Here is a 20,212-nt window from a genome sequence, read left to right as displayed (position 1 = left end):
GACATCATTCAAATTCAAAACTAATTATTTCAATTACTGTGTATTTGTTTGCTTTTTAGTATACACATGCTTTACAATCCCTCAGGAAATATGATAATTTAGGCACTCGTGTCGTAAACATCATCTGTCATGGACACTCATATAATATCCTCTATATCTATATATATTTAATATATATGCCTGTTGTAATGAATTAATTTAACAGTGGTGTATCTATATCTACATCTATATATATTTAATATATATGCCTGTTGTAATGAATTAATTTAACAGTGGTGTACTGCAACATTCAGTGGCCTGAAAAAAGATATATACCAAGTATGATTTACTCGCGCTATTATTCCCAATCACATCAGACCGTGGTGAAAATATTCCTGGATAAATCCTTGGGTGTATTACAATTCATTTCCCTGCTACCTGTAGAAGCACTCTTACCCACTAAATAGAGTAAAGAGTTATTTCCCTTATTAAAAAGAGTGATCTCTCTTGAGTACAGCCATGTCTGTTCCAGTGATAGTCTTTCTCTCCGCTGTCTCTCACGGGTTCAGCTGTGTGTTGAGCTGACGCAGGATCGACAAGACCACTTCTCGCAGAGACTGAAATAAAAAGAACCTTTATAACACAAGCAGTCTGAGAGGTCCTGCTAAGGCTATACATGTCCACTACCTGATCCACCAATTTTTCGTATCTCTTAAATTCAACGGCCATACCTCTGTGTAAAATGGGTAAATCACCATGAAAGTTAAACTTGATCTGTGTAATATTACATGATAAAGTTATACCCAAATTGTCAGATCAAAATCTACCAAGACCTTTTGACAAAAAGTGTAGAAAACAAGTTCAAGGGCCATTTCTCCATCAAAAATTAGTAAATTGTCAAGAAAGTCCAAACTGAATTGTAACAGTACACATGTACATGATAAAGCTATACACAAAATCTCAAAACATTCTAAAAATAACATCAGGAAAATTATATGCGGGACAGACGGACAGAAAGACAGACGGACAGGGATGAAACCTGAAGTTCACTCCGGTTGGACCAGTAGGGTAGTAATAAAATACTTGGAAAAGAAGTTTTAAAACATGAATTAGATGATGACCATGGGCTCCATTTTACAAAGCGGTCTTAGTGCTAAGATCACCTTAAGAGCATTGCTACTTTATGCTCAGACCGCTTTGTGCAAGTGATACTAACGTTTATAAGTTATATGACTGGTTCCAACTAACACAAACGTCAACACCGTCATCGCCTTTAGAAACGTAATAGCTATATATCTAGCCATTTTACTAATTCCGAACAAGCTGGAGATTATCCTACAAGAGGAAACCGACTACATTTTTTCATTAGTAGCAAGGGATCTTTTATATGCACTATCCCACAGACAGAATAGTACATACCATGACCTTTGATATACCAGTCACAGGAATTGATCCCAAACCGAGCAAGAGCTTTAGCAGTTGGCTACTCCCCACCCCCATATCTAATTTACTGTTCCTAAATCATTACACCCCACCACCAGCACCATCCCTCCTTTTATTTGCGGCCAGGTAGGCCCCCGATGTGAACTGACCACCATCCCTCCCTCCGTTTTATCTGAGACCAGGTAGGCCCCCGACGTGAACTGACCACCATCCCTCCCTCCGTTTTATCTGAGACCAGGTAGGCCCCCGACGTGAACTGACCACCATCCCTCCCTCCGTTTTATCTGAGACCAGGTAGGCCCCCAACGTGAACGGACCACCATCCCTCCCTCCGTTTTATCTGAGACCAGGTAGGCCCCCGACGTGAACTGACCACCATCCCTCCCTCCGTTTTATCTGAGACCAGGTAGGCCCCCGACGTGAACTGACCACCATCCCTCCCTCCGTTTTATCTGAGACCAGGTAGGCCCCCGACGTGAACTGACCACCATCCCTCCCTCCGTTTTATCTGAGACCAGGTAGGCCCCCGACGTGAACTGACCTGTGGTTTACAATACTCTTCGAGCCAGGTGAAGATACAGGCGGACAGCTCGGCGAAGTTGGCCACGGAGATGGACTGATTAAATGACTGGAACAGCTGGTCCATCACCTGCTGGAACTGAAACATTCAACAACAAAGACAAACAATGTAACACAGATCAAAGAGAAAACTAAATATACACACACTTTCTGTGCAATCAATATATAGAGACCTTTTTTTTTTGTAGCCTAATATGCATTGCATTCAATCTGTACTGAATAAAATATTTTTATCTTTATTTAAATTATTTTAGGATAAACTGTAAACTGTACACGCAACTTTAATTCTAGTCCGCCATTACTAGATATTCAAATGACGTAAGAATATGTGGCACGGTGTATTATTGAATGGAAATGATGTCAAACTCAAATGACGTCATTTTGGATGTCCTTACATCAAAATAAAGTTATGCCTAACGTTTTTTGTTTTCTGAACGCTGGACAGCTTTCAGTGTCAAATTGTCATTCAAATGTTTTTATTTGATGACTATGAATGCATACGTCAGTCATGGAGTGTCACCCAAGTACGTTTGCTTAAATGTCAATAAACCTAGTGCCGAGACCTCTACTAATTTACATCTAATTTGCAAAGTTATCAAATTCTTAAAGTATGTGATCTGAAAAATATCACATACTTTGATTACACTGAAAATGTAAGATATTATATGATAAATAATGATATGTGTTGATATATGTTTTACGTTAACATACATGTGCATAGACTTTTTGTGTGCAGGTTAGCACTAATGTACATCTGGATCTTACTGAAATGTACTGCACACATTCGGTTTATTAATGCTGTGTATTTGAAAACTTTAAGAATGACGTACCACTTGAAACTTCACTTCATCAGAAACCTGATTCTGCCCGTGAATTGGTGTGTTCTGGTGCGTTTTCACAATGTGCTCGTAATTCCTGCAAAGTATCCACATACATCCATATTAAAGGTGCTGACTCAAGTTTCAATATAGACACTAAGTTTGGTTAAAGGGACATTTCTGAGTTTGCTGCATTGTAAGATGTTTCTGACTAATAAAATATTTCTACGATTAAACTTATATATTAAATATATTTTTTTGTTTAGAATATTAGTGTCTGTATATTCAATGTGTTTCTGGTCATCTTAATATTTGTGAGAAGCCCAAACTGGATTTAGTCTTCAAATAATTTTGTATGTACGAAAAAAAACTTATTTTAGGAAATAAAATTAAACTGAACCTAGTACAAATATTAGAACGATCAGAAACACATTTAATATACAGCCACTAATATTTTATGCAGAACAATATATTTGATATGTAATTACAATCATTAAAAAGTCTCTGTTAGTCAATAACATCTTAAAAGTTGCAGCAAACTCAGGAATGTCCCTTTAATCTATCAACCTAGCTAACACAAGAACAATCATTTTGTTCACACGTTGCTCTCACAAATCTAAGATGGCTTGACCCATTTTTTGTTTGCATTAAATTTGGATCACCTTTTACTTGAATATAATGGGGTATGCAAAAAGAAAATGGGTTACATAATTTATTTGTACTGACCGATAAATGGGTCATGCAGATTTTCAAATCTCAGAGGCCTTGTTGAGGATAAAAGAAAGAAATGTTTTATTTAACGACACACTCAACACATTTTATTTACGGTTATATGGTGTCAGACATATGGACCACACAGATTTTGAGAAGAAACCCGCTGTCACCACTACATGGGCTACTCTTCCGATTAGCAGCAAGGGATCTTTTATTTGCGCTTCCCACAGGCAGGATAGCACAAACCATGGCCTTTGTTGAACCAGTTATGGATCACTGGTCGGTGCAAGTGGTTTATACCTACCCATTGAGCCTTGCGGAGCACTCACTCAGGGTTTGGAGTCGGTATCTGGATTAAAAAATCCCATGCCTCGACTGGGATCCGAACCCAGTACCTACCAGCCTGTAGACCGATGGCCTAACCACGACGCCACCGAGGCCGGTTTGTTGATTATAAAGTAAACAAGAGAGTGTGTCAATGTAAGTGGGAAATACCGTCTAAAATACTCTAGAGCTCATCTCCATAACCATTTCTTCTCAGAGGTACATGTAGGTACATTTTTAGAATTATTAAAAATGCATTTTGTGACATTACAAACACCAGGATGACTATAAACACTTCACACATATATATGAAAATGGATATTCTAAGCAATAACAAGTAATGTCGGATTTCAATTAACATTAACAGCTCTAATGGTGAAAATATGTCGGAGTGTTTAAAATCTAGGTTCTGTCATTTTAATGCAGGCCTGGACATCAGATATAGAACTTAACTCTCACTTCAGGTGAGCAGAAATCGCTAGGGATGAGTACAATTTAAATTATGCCAATCCCCCGGGCCAGTGAATCTGAGCAGATGTGGCCCAAACTTATGATGGTGACTGTCATGCTAATTGCAACCCCTGCAATTATGAAAATGTTCATAAAAAAAAAAAGATGCCATTGAAAAAACAGTGCCGTGAAGAACTAAAACCTGCATGGCATTGTCGATTGCTGTGGGCAACTGCAGGGGTTGTGTTTGGCCATGTGTGTTCCTTAACAGCTTGCTACAATCAAGGACCACATAGGTTTCATTTTCTCAGGATGTCCCAATAGTAGGAGGACTATTGATTTTGTTTTTGAGTACTAGTAACATTTCTAGGTTACTACTAGTATTAGTCTCCTAGACTAGTGGAAATATATTTATTTTTTTCCACCTCTGAACATACTAACTGTAGAGTTAGTTACTCTTATAATGCAAGATCAAGGTTTAATAAACATTGTATTTCACACGTTGCATAAATTTAATATGAAATGGTAGTGAATGAACAGTTCTAGGTACTGAGTATGAAAGCATGTGTTTCAAAATAAATAACATGCAGGATTAGAGAAAGAAAAAAAAAATATCTGTCATCACACAAGATACTCCTTACAATCCAAGCAGCGTAAAATCCATCACGTACATGCTCTCGGAAAATAAAGAAATGTTAAATGTAATGACGCACTCAAAACATTTTAATTATGGCTATATGGCTTGGATATATGGTTACGGCCAACATAACAGGAAACCTGCTGACACCATTCCGTGGGCTACTCTTCAAAATTAATGAAAAAATGCCAGCATGAAATTAAATGGATAATAACAAATGAATAATGAAATATATTGAATGAAAGAATGAATGAATGAATGAATGAATGGAAAGAAGAAATGAAATTTGAAGGAAGGAAAGAAGGAAGAAAGGAAGACACATTTAATATCACTCCAACATGATCAAAACCGTCATCTGAACTGAATAGAAAACAACTCAGCAACAAGATGAATTAATATTTTACGTACGCCTTCATGATTTTCAGTGCCATCACTTCCTTGCGTAACGAGTCGAGATCATCTTCTTGTTTCTTCTTCTGCTCTATCAGCCATTGTATGTAGTCAATCGCTGTAACACAATATTACACACTATAACATAGTATTACACAATATTACACAGTATTATTCGTTGCAGGGCTCGAATGTGAAGACGGCAATTAATGTATACTAATCATCGACTAATGGATGTTAAACATTTGGTACTTTTTGAGACGGTCTTAAGAGGAAATCTGCTACACGTTTTTATTAGCGGAATTAAATGTCATGACTACCATAAACTTTTCGGTGAACTGTGATGAACTATAAACCAAGTTTCATTAATCTAGGACATATATTTTGTGACAAACTGATCTAAACTCAAAACCTTAACATTAAACTGTATCGCCACCGCTGGTTTATCCTTTGTAGAGGCGAGACTATAAGCAATTACTGATCTTAAAAGTTTATTTCTGTTTAACGGCATCACTAGAGCACATTGATGTGTTTCAGGTTTCATCCTTGAAAAAAATAGAGTAGGTACATCTTTTTTTAATCGAATCAAACTGAGAAACCGAAATCGGGCAAGGTGTTCCGAATCTAGAGTTTGCCGATTGCTAAAAATCAGGGATCATGATTTTTATTCTGCTTCAAAAAATGTCAGCATTGGTACATTAAATTAGGGTAGGCAGGGATCGAATTTTACTTTATTCCGTGAAAATTTCGAAACGGAATAGTAAAACAATTCTTCCAATATTCCGTCATGAAAGTGAAAATAAAGCACGGAATACCGAAAATCGCCTGCGACTATTCTGCTTACACTTTTTCTTTGGCTACATTTTTCTGCAGAACAAATCCTCGCACTACTAAAACCTTTCTCATGCACTTGCCGGTACAAAATAAACGTCTTTTTGATCGAGACTAATGTTTGGAGTGAGTTCGTTTATACTTCCAGCTAGTACACAGTAATGCATAGACTGGTATAGAAACAATTGTTTGTTACGCAATGTTGTACAGGGCGACGTAGCACAATCAGGAAAACTAGTGGTACATTAATAATTGAAGGGATAGTACATTTTTAGACAGAATAGTGGTTTTTTAAATTCACTATTCCTTTGGCATAGTGGTAAAAAAAAAAAAAATTCAACCTCTGGTAGTTTAGGCCTGATTAAAAAAAAAAATTCCTCACATTTCTGTAGCACCATGGCTTTGCTCATCTTCTGTCCGGTCACAGTGTCCGTCTGTTGACACGTCGGCACGATGTTCTGCAGCTCATCATAGCCTTTCTGGAAGTAAAGAAAAGGAATATTTACTTATCAAAACCACAGAACAAATAACAATATCATTTTGCTGCAGTAGCCATTTGCAACTATGGAGTGTCGCCGTAGTGCATTTGCTTAAATGTGACCTCAATTAATTTGCATCTAATTTGGAAAGTTATCAAAGTATGTAATCTGAAAAATATCACATACATGTACATGTATGTTGATGACACTGGATATGCTAGCCAGTAACTGCCGTTTGTAAAATCTTCTGGAGTTGAAAAAAACTCCCCTGAAATTTTTTTCCGAGAGTCATTGCTCTTCTCAGAAATTAGCATAACTTAATTGTTAAAATGTAAATGTCACCAAACTGATAATAATATACCACAATAAAATTAATATTTGTTCATATTTCACTGTCATTTATAATTACAATAACCATCCTTACTTTTTATTTTAGTCCTATTAACAAGTTTACCACTAACAATCATAATCATCAAACAAATATTAATTTAATCAGTCATTTTAAAGTTTTAACAATTCATTAATAATTAATTACTAACCATTCTCACTGATTAACTTTATGACTATCACTATATAACCACCACTGTCAAATAGTTCTTTTGAAGTTTACACTGTCATTAAATTTAATTACTAACCTTCCTCACTTTATGTCTGACGTCAGGCATAAGTGTATAGGACAAATTTGGCAAACCCTAATTTCCACCACCTGACAACACGCGAACATTTTGAAAGTAAAACTGATAATTAAATATAATAGGGAGTTACTAGTAAGTAAACAAGTAAATAAACATAGCAGTATCGTTTTATTTTGACATTGGTTACAAGTAATTTGCCAGATTCCTAAAAAAGGAACACACCTCACCTGCCCGATCTGCAAATTTGTGATAATTCAGAACACCTCGGCTGATTACGAATAGAAATAGGTCGAAGTGTTCCGAATGATCAAAATATTCTGATAGACAGTACGACTTCCGCTTACATACATCCAGTGAGAACAGTTGATACATGTTATATATTAAGTTTTCTTTTTTAAAATGAAAACTTGTGGTTTCAGTTTCAATTTCTAAAAAATTATAATTTATACAACAGTATATAAATTTCACATTGCAAATTTGTTAAGGTTTTTTTTTTTGCAACGCAAGATGTTTTACGGGTACTATAGGGGCATGGGCGTGATCGCGTCTGTCTAACCGCAGTTACTATGCTAGCTATTATCCGATTCATAATATATTGGTACATTTATATACCAATAAAACCATTCATGCCTACAGGGTGATAAAATCTATTAAGAATTTAATTTTACACAGTTGCATTTTCAATTTCGCTATCCAAGAAAAGTTAATGCTTGTTTTGTTTAACGACACCACTAGAGCACATTGATTTATTAATCATCGGCTATTGAATGTCAAACATTTGGTAATTTTGACATACAGTCTTTAGAGTAGAAACCCACTACCTTCTTTCATTAGTAGCAAGGGATCTTTTTTGATGCACCATCCCAAACAGAAGAAGAAATTCTGTGGGAGACAAATTCTTAAGTTCGAGCCCTGTGTTATCCTTGTGATACCTTGATAGGAAGGAAGAAGAAGAAGAAGAAATGTTTTATTTAACAACGCACTCAACACATTTTATTTATGGTTATATGGCGTCAGACATATGGTTAAGGACCACACAGATTTTGAGAGGAAACCCGCTGTCACCACTACATGGGCTAATCTTCCCACAGGCAGGATAGCAAGTGGTTTACACCTACCCACTGAGCCTTGCGGAGCACTCACTCAAGGTTTGGAGTCGGTATCTGGATTAAAAATCCCATGCCTCGACTGGGATCCGAACCCATTACCTACCAGCCTGTAGACCGATGGCCTAACCACGACGCCACCGAGGCCGGTCTACCTTGATAGGAAGGAAGAAAATGTTTTATTTAACAATGCAGACATCAGACATATGGTTAAGGACCTCACTTCATGGGCTACTCTTTTCGATTAGCAGCAAGGGATCTTTTATATCAACCATCCCACAGACAGGATAGTACACACCACGGCCTTTGTTACACCAGCTATGAAGCACTGACTGTAATGAGAAATAGCCCAATGGGCCCACCGACAGGGATCGATCCTAGATCGATTGCCCATCAAGCGAGCGCTGTACCACTGAGCTACGTCCCGCCCCAAATGCTGTGGGAGACAAATTGTTAAGCTCGAGCCCTGCACTATCCTAGTGATACCTTGATAGCGTCTCTGCGTTTCTGTTCGGCGACGGTGTGAGCCTCGCGACGGCGATCCTTGTACGTGAGGGGCTTACTGCTGTCACTGTCCTCGTCATCTGGAAACAAACACACCAAGGATGGAATGATTACTGGACGATGCACTCAACACAAAGGAAGGAAGGAAGGAAATGTTTTATTTAGCGACGCACTCAACACATTTTTTATTTACGGTTATATGGCATCAGACATACATGTATGGCAGGGCTTCTAAATTATGGTAGCCCCACTCCCATGGCTAGTGAATTTCAGTGTTGGGCTAGTAAATAACTATTATTGCCATGCCTGACGGCTAGTGAAAAGAAATTTGTCAAATGCTGGCAGCCTGCAGTTAATTCTATTTTGTAAATGTGAATATCCTGCTCCCCCCACCACCACCACCCAATGTTAGTGTTAGCCCTGTATGTTATATTCGACCATTTGTGAACATTCATGCAAGTTTTACAGTCGCAAATTGAGTTATACCCACAACACTGAGCTGAAACGGCAAGACGGATATTTGACCATATAACCCCATTCTAATTCAATAAATACATTTTCTTTTCAAAAATCATTTAAATAATATTATGGTCACTACTATTGTTTTTAATCTTCCACATTATAAAATAATTATAGTGCAAGCAGATTAAAAAATTTTTTTTACATGTAATACAACTGCTGCTCCTAATATCGTTTTTATATTTTATTGTTTTATAAAGATAGACCACCCATTATTACCAATTTTACTCAGTCTAAATACTCATCACAACTGGTGCTCAATAACGAAGATTCATAAACTGGCATAGGTGCCATTACTCATTTCCACATTCCTGTCAGCATCACACACATGACGACACATACATAGAGAATAATCAACGAGTTTACAGTTATTATCAAATTTATGTCCCGAGTGAAAATTATTTCATGAGGGACATAAATTTAATAATAACTGGTACCCAGTTTGTTATTTTATTTATTACCTCAGCTATCTATGTACATGAAAAGAAACGATGTAAACCATATTACGCACTGTTCTGAGTATTGCTATAACTTTGTAATTTACTCACGTTCATAGATAATTTCACAAACAAAATGTTTCTTTATTCTGGTAAAAAAATCTATAATGAATTGCATTAAAATGACATTTTGTTATAAATTTAAGACCAAAAACAGAGAGCTGTAAATGCAAACTCTTTAAACTATGCAACGTTATTCTGTGTGTTTGCCAAATCGTGATGATGTCATATTTAGTACTGACAAGGTGATTGCTTTGAAAGCGTCAAATCATCCAATAGTATTGTTCGTTAGACCAGCTTACAAGTGTAATAATGATTGTATGACAGCTGTGATGGTGTAATACTACTGTATTTACTCACCAGTGTTGTGAGTGGATGAGCAGCTTACAGGTGTAATAATGATTGTATGACACCTTTGCTGGTGTAATACCATATTTACTCACCAGTGTTGTGAGCGGATGAAGCTGATGAGGCACAACTGCTTGTTCTCGTGAACGTGAACGACTGGTTCCCACTCGGACTGTTCTCCAGCTTCAGATCTCCAGAACCGTCCATTACTGAACAAAAACAAAAAAATTTATTCATAGCTCGCACTTGACAGACCCTAGTTTTTAAACACTACGACATATTTTTCTTACTATTTTAAAGACTTTTTTGATAACTTAAATTAGAAGAACATGTATTTACATTTTATTATTTCCAATATTAATTTTCGTACACCCGAAGGAGTTCTGGTCATCCAGATTTTTGGAATACCTCAAATTGCATTTTTTATCATTCTAAAATGCATGTTCATCTAAAAAGTAATGGGTATCGAGACAAGGTCTCATCACTTTCAGACGGTATTTCCCTGTTTAAACAGCACATACTTATAAGATATTAAATGAGCTTCCATTTTGTATCATGTTTATGTCCCGAATGAAATAATTTTCAATTGTCACTAGCTTTAGCGAGTGACACTGAAAATTATTTCACGAGTGACATAAACATGATACGAAATGGTAGCAAGTTTAATATCCTATTTATTACCCATAATCGATTGTAATTTATATCACTCATCTCGTTTCGTTGACATTGCTGTAAGACTGTAGTGCACCAATTGATGACATCATCGTGTGACGTTAAAAGTGTTATGTCCCACTTGACATTCTAGTGGGACGTATCACTTTGATATGTACCAAGATATCTGTAACCATATGGATAATAATTTAGCTTCGCTCTGTTATAACATTATCTAAATGTGTGTTACAGTTTTGCAGATCAACTAAACTCTGTGTCTATTTTCACACCTGCTAACAGAAAGACAGAAAGAAAGAATTTTTTTTTATTATTTAACGACGCACTCAACACATTTTATTTACGGTTATATTGGCATCAGACATATGGTTAAGGACCACACAGATTTTGAGAGGAAACCCGCTGTCGCCATTTCATGGGCTACTCTTTCCGATTAGCAGCAAGGGATCTTTTATTTGTGCTTCCCACAGGCAGGGTAGCACAAACCATCGCCTTTGCTGAACCAGTTATGGATCACTGGTCGGTGCAAGTGGTTTACACCTACCTATTGAGCCTTGCGGAGCACTCACTCAGGGTTTGGAGTCGGTGAATATTTTGCCTGAAGCAAAAAGCTTTTAAAACTGCACTAGGTAACAAATTCTTTAAGTTTGTGCCCTTAAGTAATTGTTTGCGGGTGCGGTCTTGATTGTGGACGATGGTTTTGTTGTTCGGATTCTATGTACAGCCAATCAATTTGATTTTACTGGGGATAGTCTCAGAGATTTACCTAGGCATTCTGTATGTCTGACCATGGGCCCATTCACAAAAGAAAATGGCAGTCCCACTAAAAATTCCCAGTTTCTATCTGTGTGTCTGTGTGTGTGTGTCTGTGTGTGTGTCTCTGTGTGTGCATGTGTGTGTCTGTGTCTGTGTGTGTGTGTGTGTGTGTGTCTATGTGTGTGTCTGTCTGTGTGTGTGTGTCTGTGTGTGTGTGGCTGTGTGTGTGTGTGTGTGTCTGTGTGTGTGTGTCTGTGTGTGTCTGTGTGTGTGTGTGTCTGTGTGTGTGTGTCTGTGTGTGTCTGTGTGTGTATGTGTGTGTGTGTCTGTGTGTGTGTGTGTCTGTGTGTGTGTGTGTGTGTGTGTGTGTCTGTGTGTGTGTGTCTGTGTGTGTGTGTATGTGTGTGTGTGTGTGTGTGTGTGTGTGTGTGTGTGTGTGTGTGTGTGTGTGTGTGTGTGTGTGTGTGTGTGTGTGTGTGTGTGTGTCTGTCTGTGTGTGTGTGTGTGTGTGTGTATATATATATATATATATAAGGGCCAAGCTATGATACATCCATTCAGGGCAGCTGTATTGCGATACAATATGATAGATTCATGTTTTAATAATTTTTGGAAAAAAAGTTGAAGAAGAAATGTACAAACTTAAGCACATGCACAGTAGGGCAATGAAAACATAATTTCTACGTTCAGTTTCTGGAATTCCCCAGCATTTGAGGTGCCTATTAATAGTCCTCGATGTTGCTATTGTCACACACACCATCAATATAATTAAAATTAGCTCCACTATTACATGTGGATCTAACAGCAGCCCGTTGGAGCTCATGTCCAGTTGACCTTTCATTCGACCAATCAAAACCTTACTTGCAAAATCATGCCAGTGATTTGAAAAAAAATTGAAAACAATTTGGGATTGTGCCGACGGTATACGAAATGATTCGGGTAAATTACGAAGTATGCCGGAAACTAATTTCAAAATAAAATTTTAAATAAAATTTGTTTCAAGAAGAAAAAACCTGTAATGTTATAGCCATAAAATCTGTTTATATTAGTATACAATCCAGAATTTATTACTGCACTTTTCCACCTGTTTTTTCAATGTTGAAATAGACCAACAAGTTCGCCTATTGCATAAATAGTCTCGCCGGATATTTTTAGAATTTGCATGCTTCCGAATAACGCTATAAAAGGCGAAATGTAATTGGTCGATATTTAAATTGTTATTTATAGATGGAATGTCACCTGGACATGGGAGACCATGCAATGCTGTTAGATCTACTGGCAGACCCAGTAGAGCTAATTTTAATCAGATTGATACACCATAGGTTTATTTCTTGTTTTAAGAAATTTATTAAGCTGTCCTTTACTATGGTGGAAGATAAATCCAGTGTACTTTCCTATGCTTGATACAGTTGCCAAAACAAATATCTGTGTGTTCCCTCTATATGTCTGTACCACCTGAAAGGGTTTTCAGTATAGCAGATGATGTGGTAACTGTCCAGCAGTCTACACTGAAACCTAAAAATGTTAAGTTGATTTTTTCTCAAGAAAAACCTGAAATTCCATTGAACTGCATTGAACATGCATGTTATGTTCATTTGTATTTCAAAACATTTTAATTTTATTTTATTGTCAGGTGACAATAAAATTATCCTGTAATACAGCTTGTGTCATGTCTTAAATTTTGATTAAGGTTATCACATTTCATAAACTTGTACTAAAATTTAAGTACCGCGGTATGTATCATATTACGACCCAAGTATCGGGATATGTATCGTATTGTGACCTCCTGTATCGTTACAGCTCTACTATTGATAAACACAATCCCAGCAGTACTTACAACTGGATCCTTCAAACGAGTCACTGAATGTCGATTCAGCCATTGTCACATCAACCTGATAAAATAAAATGCTTATTAAATAATATGATATATTCAGAGAACATTTTGTTCAATATCGCATCATGATTCGCTACACACGTTTTAGAGATCATTAGGAAGAAAATGTTTAATTTAACGACGCACTCAACACATTTTATTTCCGGTTATATGGTGTGGGACATATGGTTAAGGACCACGCATATATTGAGAGAGGAAACCTGCTGTCGCCACTTCATGAGCTACTCTTTTTGATTAGCAGTAAGGGATCTTTTATATGCACCATCCCACAGACAGGATAAGTACATACCACAGAATTTGCTACACCAGTTGTGGAACACTGGCTGGAACGAGAAATAGCCCAATGGGTCCACCAACGGGGATCGATCCTAGACCGACCACACATCAAGCGAACACTTTACCACTGGGTAAATTCCATACACAAGGTCCTCATCTCTCTCTCTCTTCTTTTCAGCTATTTTGCATTCATCAGATATATTGTTATATAGTGCTGTACTAAACGGAGGATAAGATATTTTTTTGTATTTTTAAATTTGCTCGGTACAGTAAATCGGTATTGACATGATACTGATACCAGGGTTTCTGCCAGAGGGTAAAACGGGTATTGCGCCATACTCAAAAGATTTTGCAGATTTTTTTTTTAAAGTTAATCTTCTCACAAAATTAATTACTGTTATCATTCCTGTTTGATTTTCTTAACCATAACCCTAAACTTAATCCATTTTCTTTCTGGAGGAGGCCCCTTATACCCCCTGTTGACTGTGGTTACATTCAATTTCATAGTGCCATACCCAAAAATTTCTTTCTGACAAAAACACTGGATACTGAACGGTATACTGCCCAGCTCTACCTGAAATAAATAGTGTGTCTACTCACGTGTGTGTGTGTGTGTGTTTCAGTGTGAAGCAGTAACCAAGGAATGTAGGTAGAGGTCAGACGTCAGGCTGGCACACTAACACTGCTGAATTCAGATAACAGCCGCATGGTACATGATCTGAAAAACTAAAAACATCACAACGTCACGCAGTGTACGATTTTGGTTTTAAAAACGCAAGTGTCATAAGGTCTCCCTGTTTGCAAATCTTTAGAGCCAGCCAGCAGAACAGAAGATGCGCTATTAAATCTCAAATGCATAAATCCATGGAAAAGATTGCTATTCAAGACACTGGTTTCCCAGGATTTTAAGGTATACATGTATGTTTGTCATTTGTACAAGAGTCCAATATGGTCCATATTATGAATTTTGCGAGCTTCAGGGTCCCGGACTCTCCTCAAAATCGCACACTGACAACATAATTAATTGGATTTAATACAGGTCTATAGCCAGACATTGGACGGTTATGACTGCTCTCTCAGTCAGAGATCAACTCCATAGTGAAATCACGGAATCACTGCCTAATACAATGTTACACAGTAAATACCTAAAGTTACAGGGCTTCTAGACTATGGTAGCCCCACTCCCATGGCTACTGAATTTCAGTGTTGGGCTAGTAAATAACTATTATTGCCATGCCCGATGGCTAGTAAAATGAAATTTGTCAAATGCTGCAGTTAAGTGTATTTTGTAAATTTATATGAATATCCTGCCACCACCACCACCACCCAATGTTAGTTTTTTTAAGCTCCATCTCCCTCTTTAGGTGACATATCCGATTATTAATATATTAATTAGTAAACTCGTTTTAACTTAAAATACGTGGGGCTAGTGAATTTTTAATAGTGGCTAGTACAAAATTTTAAATCACTGATCCCATGGCTAGTGGATTTTATAAAAATTCTACAAGCCCTGACTGTTACAACAATAATTTTCCAGCTCGCAGATGACAAATATTTGTACATAAGTTGTACACTACAGGAAGAAACTGTACATGTATGTTATTAACCGGAACATTGTGGAAAGGAAGGAACTGATTTATTTAACGATGCACTCAACATATTTTATTTACAGTTATATGGCGTCAGACATACATGTGTATGGTTAAGGACCACAGAGATATAGAGGGAGAAAACCTGCTGTCGCCACTTCATGGGCTATTCTTTTCAATTAGCACTAATAGCAGCAAGGGATCTTTTATATGCACCATCCCATAGACAGGATAGCACATACCACGGACTCTGATGTACCAGTAGTGGTGTACAGGTTGGAGCGAAAAATAGCCCAATGGGCCCACTGATGGGGATCTATTCCAGACCGACCATGCATCATGTGAGCGCTTTACCACTTTGTGTGAAGGAGCATGCGTATTAATTTAGTGGTTAATATGTGAAATATCTGTTATGGACGAACTCAAAAAAATGGTCATTGCAATGTTAGTTAACGTCAAATATGGGGGTATTATTGTATTAAGAGTGGGAATATTTGCCTACCTGGTGGTATGCAGAGATTCTGTGTAAACTTTTATTCCAGAACTTTATGAATATATACTTTTGACTGAGGAAGCCACGTGTACAGCAGACAATACTTTGAAACCGTAGGCAACGTGAAGTCAGTTCATGTGAGTTTTACTTCTAAAGGTAACCGATTGTTCGGTTTATTGAATATATATAGTTCTCGTAACCGATGAGTTAGGCCTACCTAATCCTAAAACACTTGAAATATGTTTCTGTACTACAATGGTGCTTCAAATGTATTTAAAAACATAAACTGATTTTCACTTTCATTACTGATATATGGTACTTTTAATTTTAGAATATAATTGTTCACCACCTAACCGATTGGCAGTTCTCATGAATTTAAAGCTGCATTACTGGCACGTGAACAGAACAACGGTAAGTACTCATGAAATATTGTGCCTGCCTAGCTCTCGAATGGCAAGCTAGTCGGGCTAGTAGAGGTATAGTTATGTATACATACGCTATTTATGTATAATGTGTGCTATATTTGTGTTCTTTTACCCTTTCTTTCCAGTTTTTGTTTCTTCCTTTAATATAGGATTCTACATACATATATATTGTGTAAATTCTAAACTTACTGATCCAGTAACAGTCGAAACAAATTATCTCACTGTACTGTTGCAATATAACAGACCACAGGCGTAGAAAGGTGCCAAAAAAGGTGTGGAGGACACACACATACATATATATATATATATATATATATACGTGTATTATAAATATATTTATATATATAAAAAACATAGCTGCTGCTATAAAGCACACCCCCTACTTCCTACGCCAGGGCAGACATACATGTATATCGCCAATTATCAAAAACCGTACGAAATCGAAAACCGTATTATTTTACTTCCGGGTATTTTGTAATGTCTGTGCATGTTCGATCACTGACACGACAACAACTTCTTGTGAAGGAAGTACACTTAAAACAAATTTCCTTAAAAATGCGGAAAAAAAGGTAAGAATAAGTTTTATGCACAATGAAACTTATTATTACAGTTAATTTGTGCCCTGGAATCTTACTGAATGCAATGCAAATGCATGCCTAAACAGCAACAGGTGCACGATGGAATCCACACAACCAAACACGTCTGCTAGCACTGCCGACTGAGTAAGGACTGGTCACTTCCAAATAGCCGCTTTCAGGTCACGTGATGGTTTTCGCGGGGAAAAGCCAATTTTGTTTTGTTGCCATTACGTTGATAATGTCATAGTACGGTTTTCGATAATGCTTTTAAAATGATGTTTTCTTACCACCTGGTGCAATTCTTGATGGAACAGAGATAGCATGCGACTATGCACTTACCTTTTTATACATTTTATTTCTAAATTGAACAAGGTAAACATTAATGTATTTAAAATTGATAGCCTGACATGACTGAGCATGCACACCAGCCATTTCTTCTTAGTCGTACGGTTTTCGATTAACCGAGGATACATGTATGTATTGTGGTGTACATAAATCATTCTCATATTGTATTCTTATTCTTACAAGTCACAAGGTAGATGTATTTTTAGCACCAACACATTCAGGGCGCGGAAAAATATCCGCCCGGTCCCCTCTTCACCTAACCCTAACCCTAACCTTAACTCCAACCCTAACCCCAACCCTAGCCCTAACCCCAACCCTAACCCTCAACCCTAACTAAAAATAATAATGGAGGGGACCGGGCGGATATTATACCCAGGGCGCATTGGTCAAGATGAATATATATTTATAACATGATTATCCTGATTATGAAACTCTCGTTTGACACCATATTGGCAGAAAATATAGACATAAAAATCAAGATATATTAAATTAATAATTTACATTATGATGAAAAGGTTGTAAGTGCTCCTTTTGTCATTGGAAATGCTAATGATTTCAACCACCTGTTAGTGGTGTTATTTGTCAATGTCAAGTGGGTTAACCCAGTAATCCGCATTTTAGGTCTCTCCCGTCACTAAAAATAAATACGCGTGCGCTACATTTTCTTACTTTTCATCTCGATTTTTGCACAACATTCATCTTACTTCCAAATTATGGTATTCTGTAGTATATGTAAAATTAACCACTGTGATAAAACAACGTACACCGTCTACTATAATGTAATATCAAACAAATTTAGTAAACAACACACTCACACGAAGTCTTGACACCAATGTCCTTTGACAGACTGTAAATCCCACTTTCGAGATCAGAGCACCAAACACTGAAACAGGTTGCTGTTCGAAGTTGGATTTAAATTATAAGCGTAAATTAATTGTGATTTTAATAATAGTTGTGACAATAATAATGTAATAATTTATTAATAAGAACAAATGTTTCACCCAAATGTATATTCTTGGGATGCTAGTGGAGGACTGAGGTCTTGTTCAAGGAACCATGACAATACGTCACGACCACGTCGAGGTTCTCTCTACCTCGATTGCGAAATGATTGTGACTGTATAAGCCTGTATAAGGGTCATTGTAGAGCAAGTGTCACTTTTATGTCCCTGCACAATTTATTTTTTATGTTTATATAGAAAACTAAATTTGTTGTCTTTAACGATATGTACCTTATTAATAATATCATCCTGTCATAGCTTTTTTTTTTTTCTCTCTCTCTCTGGTAATCAGCTTTGATAGAGATTTTATCCAAGATTAGTGTAGAATGCCATTGGTGTTACCTGTCCCAAGTACAACACAATATATAACATGCACTGTTAAAATAAATAACAGAAGACATAACACTGAATACCTGAGATATGTTATTTATATATTTTCATTTGATTAAAAAAAAAAATCTAACAAAGAAATTGCCTACATCAGCCCATTGTCGGCCCACTGTCGGCCCGCTGTCTGTTGAAGTGGCGATGTTTCGATTCATGATATCAGACTAATTTACCAGCGGATTTAAATAATAATAATGTTGATATGTTTATATATTCTTTGGGTTAAAATAATAATAATAATAATTTAATTAAAAATAAATAAATCTAATATAAACTGCCCCCAGTCGGTTTATCGTGGCGGTGATGTTTCCTGTGACAAGATTAGACTAATTTATCAGCATGTTTAAATAATAATATAATAAAATATAACAAAATTAAATTAAATTTATTAAATTAAATAAACTTAAAGGGACATTCCTGAGTTTGCTGCATTGTAAGCTGTTTCCTACTGTAGAAATGTAATACAATATTTCTATGATTAAACTTACATATTAAATATATTTTTCTTGTTTAAAATATCAGTGTCTGTATATTCAATGTGTTTCTGGTCATCTTAATATTTGTAAGAAGCCCAAACTGGATTTTGTCTTCAAATAGTTTTGTACGTACGGAAAAAAAAAATATTTTAGGAAATAAAATGAAATTTAACCTAGTACAAAATATATTAGAACGATCAGAAACATGTTTAATATATGGTCAGTACTATTTTATGAAGAAAAATATATTTGGTATGTAATTATAGTCGTCAAAAAATCTCTGTTAGTCAAATCGTAGAAATTGCAGCAAACTCAGAAATGTCCCTTTAAATTAAATTAAATTAACAAAAAAATAATTATAATAATATTTTTTTTTTTATCGAAGCATCAAAATATTAATATTTTCAGAAACTGGATAACACAATTTACCAGCGAGCATAATGAAAAGTAACTGTCGTCGACCGTATAGCTACATCATCTCAGCTGCATATGCTGCTAGGATTTTAATTGGGGGGGGGGGGGGGGGCAATTCTTGAGATCATGATGGGAGCAACAATATATGGCTAAAAAGAAAGAAAAAGGCCTGGGGGAAGAAGACAAAAAAAAAAAAAAAAAAGAAGGTTTACGTGAATTTATCTAACTTTGATAGATTACTAGTATATGGGGACCTTTGATAATTTTGGAGGAGGGTGCGTACGCACCTCTACACGTACCCTTATGAGTCATGTCCGGTACGGGCCCTAAACCATCATCCACCTCCCCAATAAAACCACTACAGTCCACTCACCCCTAAACTAGCTTCCAATAAAGTGTCAATTTAATTAATATCTAATATCAATTAATTAATCAGTGTTACTATATCTTCCACAGTAAATTTTCCACTGTCAATTTTCCACTTGAAGCAGCTATTACGATTTAGCTATTTACTGCCAATACATAATTGTTGCTACCGTTCAATAAACGTTATTTAGCAAAAAATGTATTAACTGTATTATTTATATTTATATTTAATAATATATAATATGTCCTTAGATGATTGTCAGAAATGTTTATAATTTTAGTTTCATTTGA

The 20,212-nt window shown here is 36.4% G+C and overlaps 2 protein-coding genes across 3 annotated transcripts in view; one reads left to right on the top strand and one right to left on the bottom strand.

Moving 5' to 3' along the window:
* Window positions 1-20,212, top strand: part of LOC121385571 (desert hedgehog protein B-like) — a 116,968-nt gene that overhangs the window by 57,087 nt on the left and 39,669 nt on the right. The gene's annotated exons all lie outside the window — the stretch shown is intronic.
* Window positions 225-18,294, bottom strand: LOC121385572 (max-like protein X). Of its 2 annotated transcripts, none has more exons than XM_041516305.1 (10): window positions 18,094-18,294; window positions 14,449-14,574; window positions 13,516-13,570; window positions 10,349-10,462; window positions 8,872-8,969; window positions 6,548-6,644; window positions 5,353-5,452; window positions 2,832-2,916; window positions 1,964-2,080; window positions 225-596 (listed from the first exon to the last, which is right to left on the bottom strand). In XM_041516305.1, the coding sequence occupies exons 3-10, from the start codon at window positions 13,556-13,558 to the stop codon at window positions 537-539; spliced, it is 714 nt and encodes a 237-aa protein (XP_041372239.1). In that variant the 5' UTR covers window positions 13,559-13,570; window positions 14,449-14,574; window positions 18,094-18,294; the 3' UTR covers window positions 225-536. The 2 variants fall into 2 exon arrangements, with proteins under 2 accessions (XP_041372239.1, XP_041372240.1); XM_041516306.1 differs by lacking the exon at window positions 18,094-18,294 and adding an exon at window positions 17,948-18,069.

This window comes from Gigantopelta aegis, chromosome 11 (assembly GCF_016097555.1).
Source record: "Gigantopelta aegis isolate Gae_Host chromosome 11, Gae_host_genome, whole genome shotgun sequence".
In the NCBI taxonomy this organism is placed as follows: Eukaryota; Metazoa; Mollusca; class Gastropoda; order Neomphalida; family Peltospiridae; genus Gigantopelta; species Gigantopelta aegis.
This window is presented reverse-complemented; position numbering and strand designations above follow the sequence as displayed.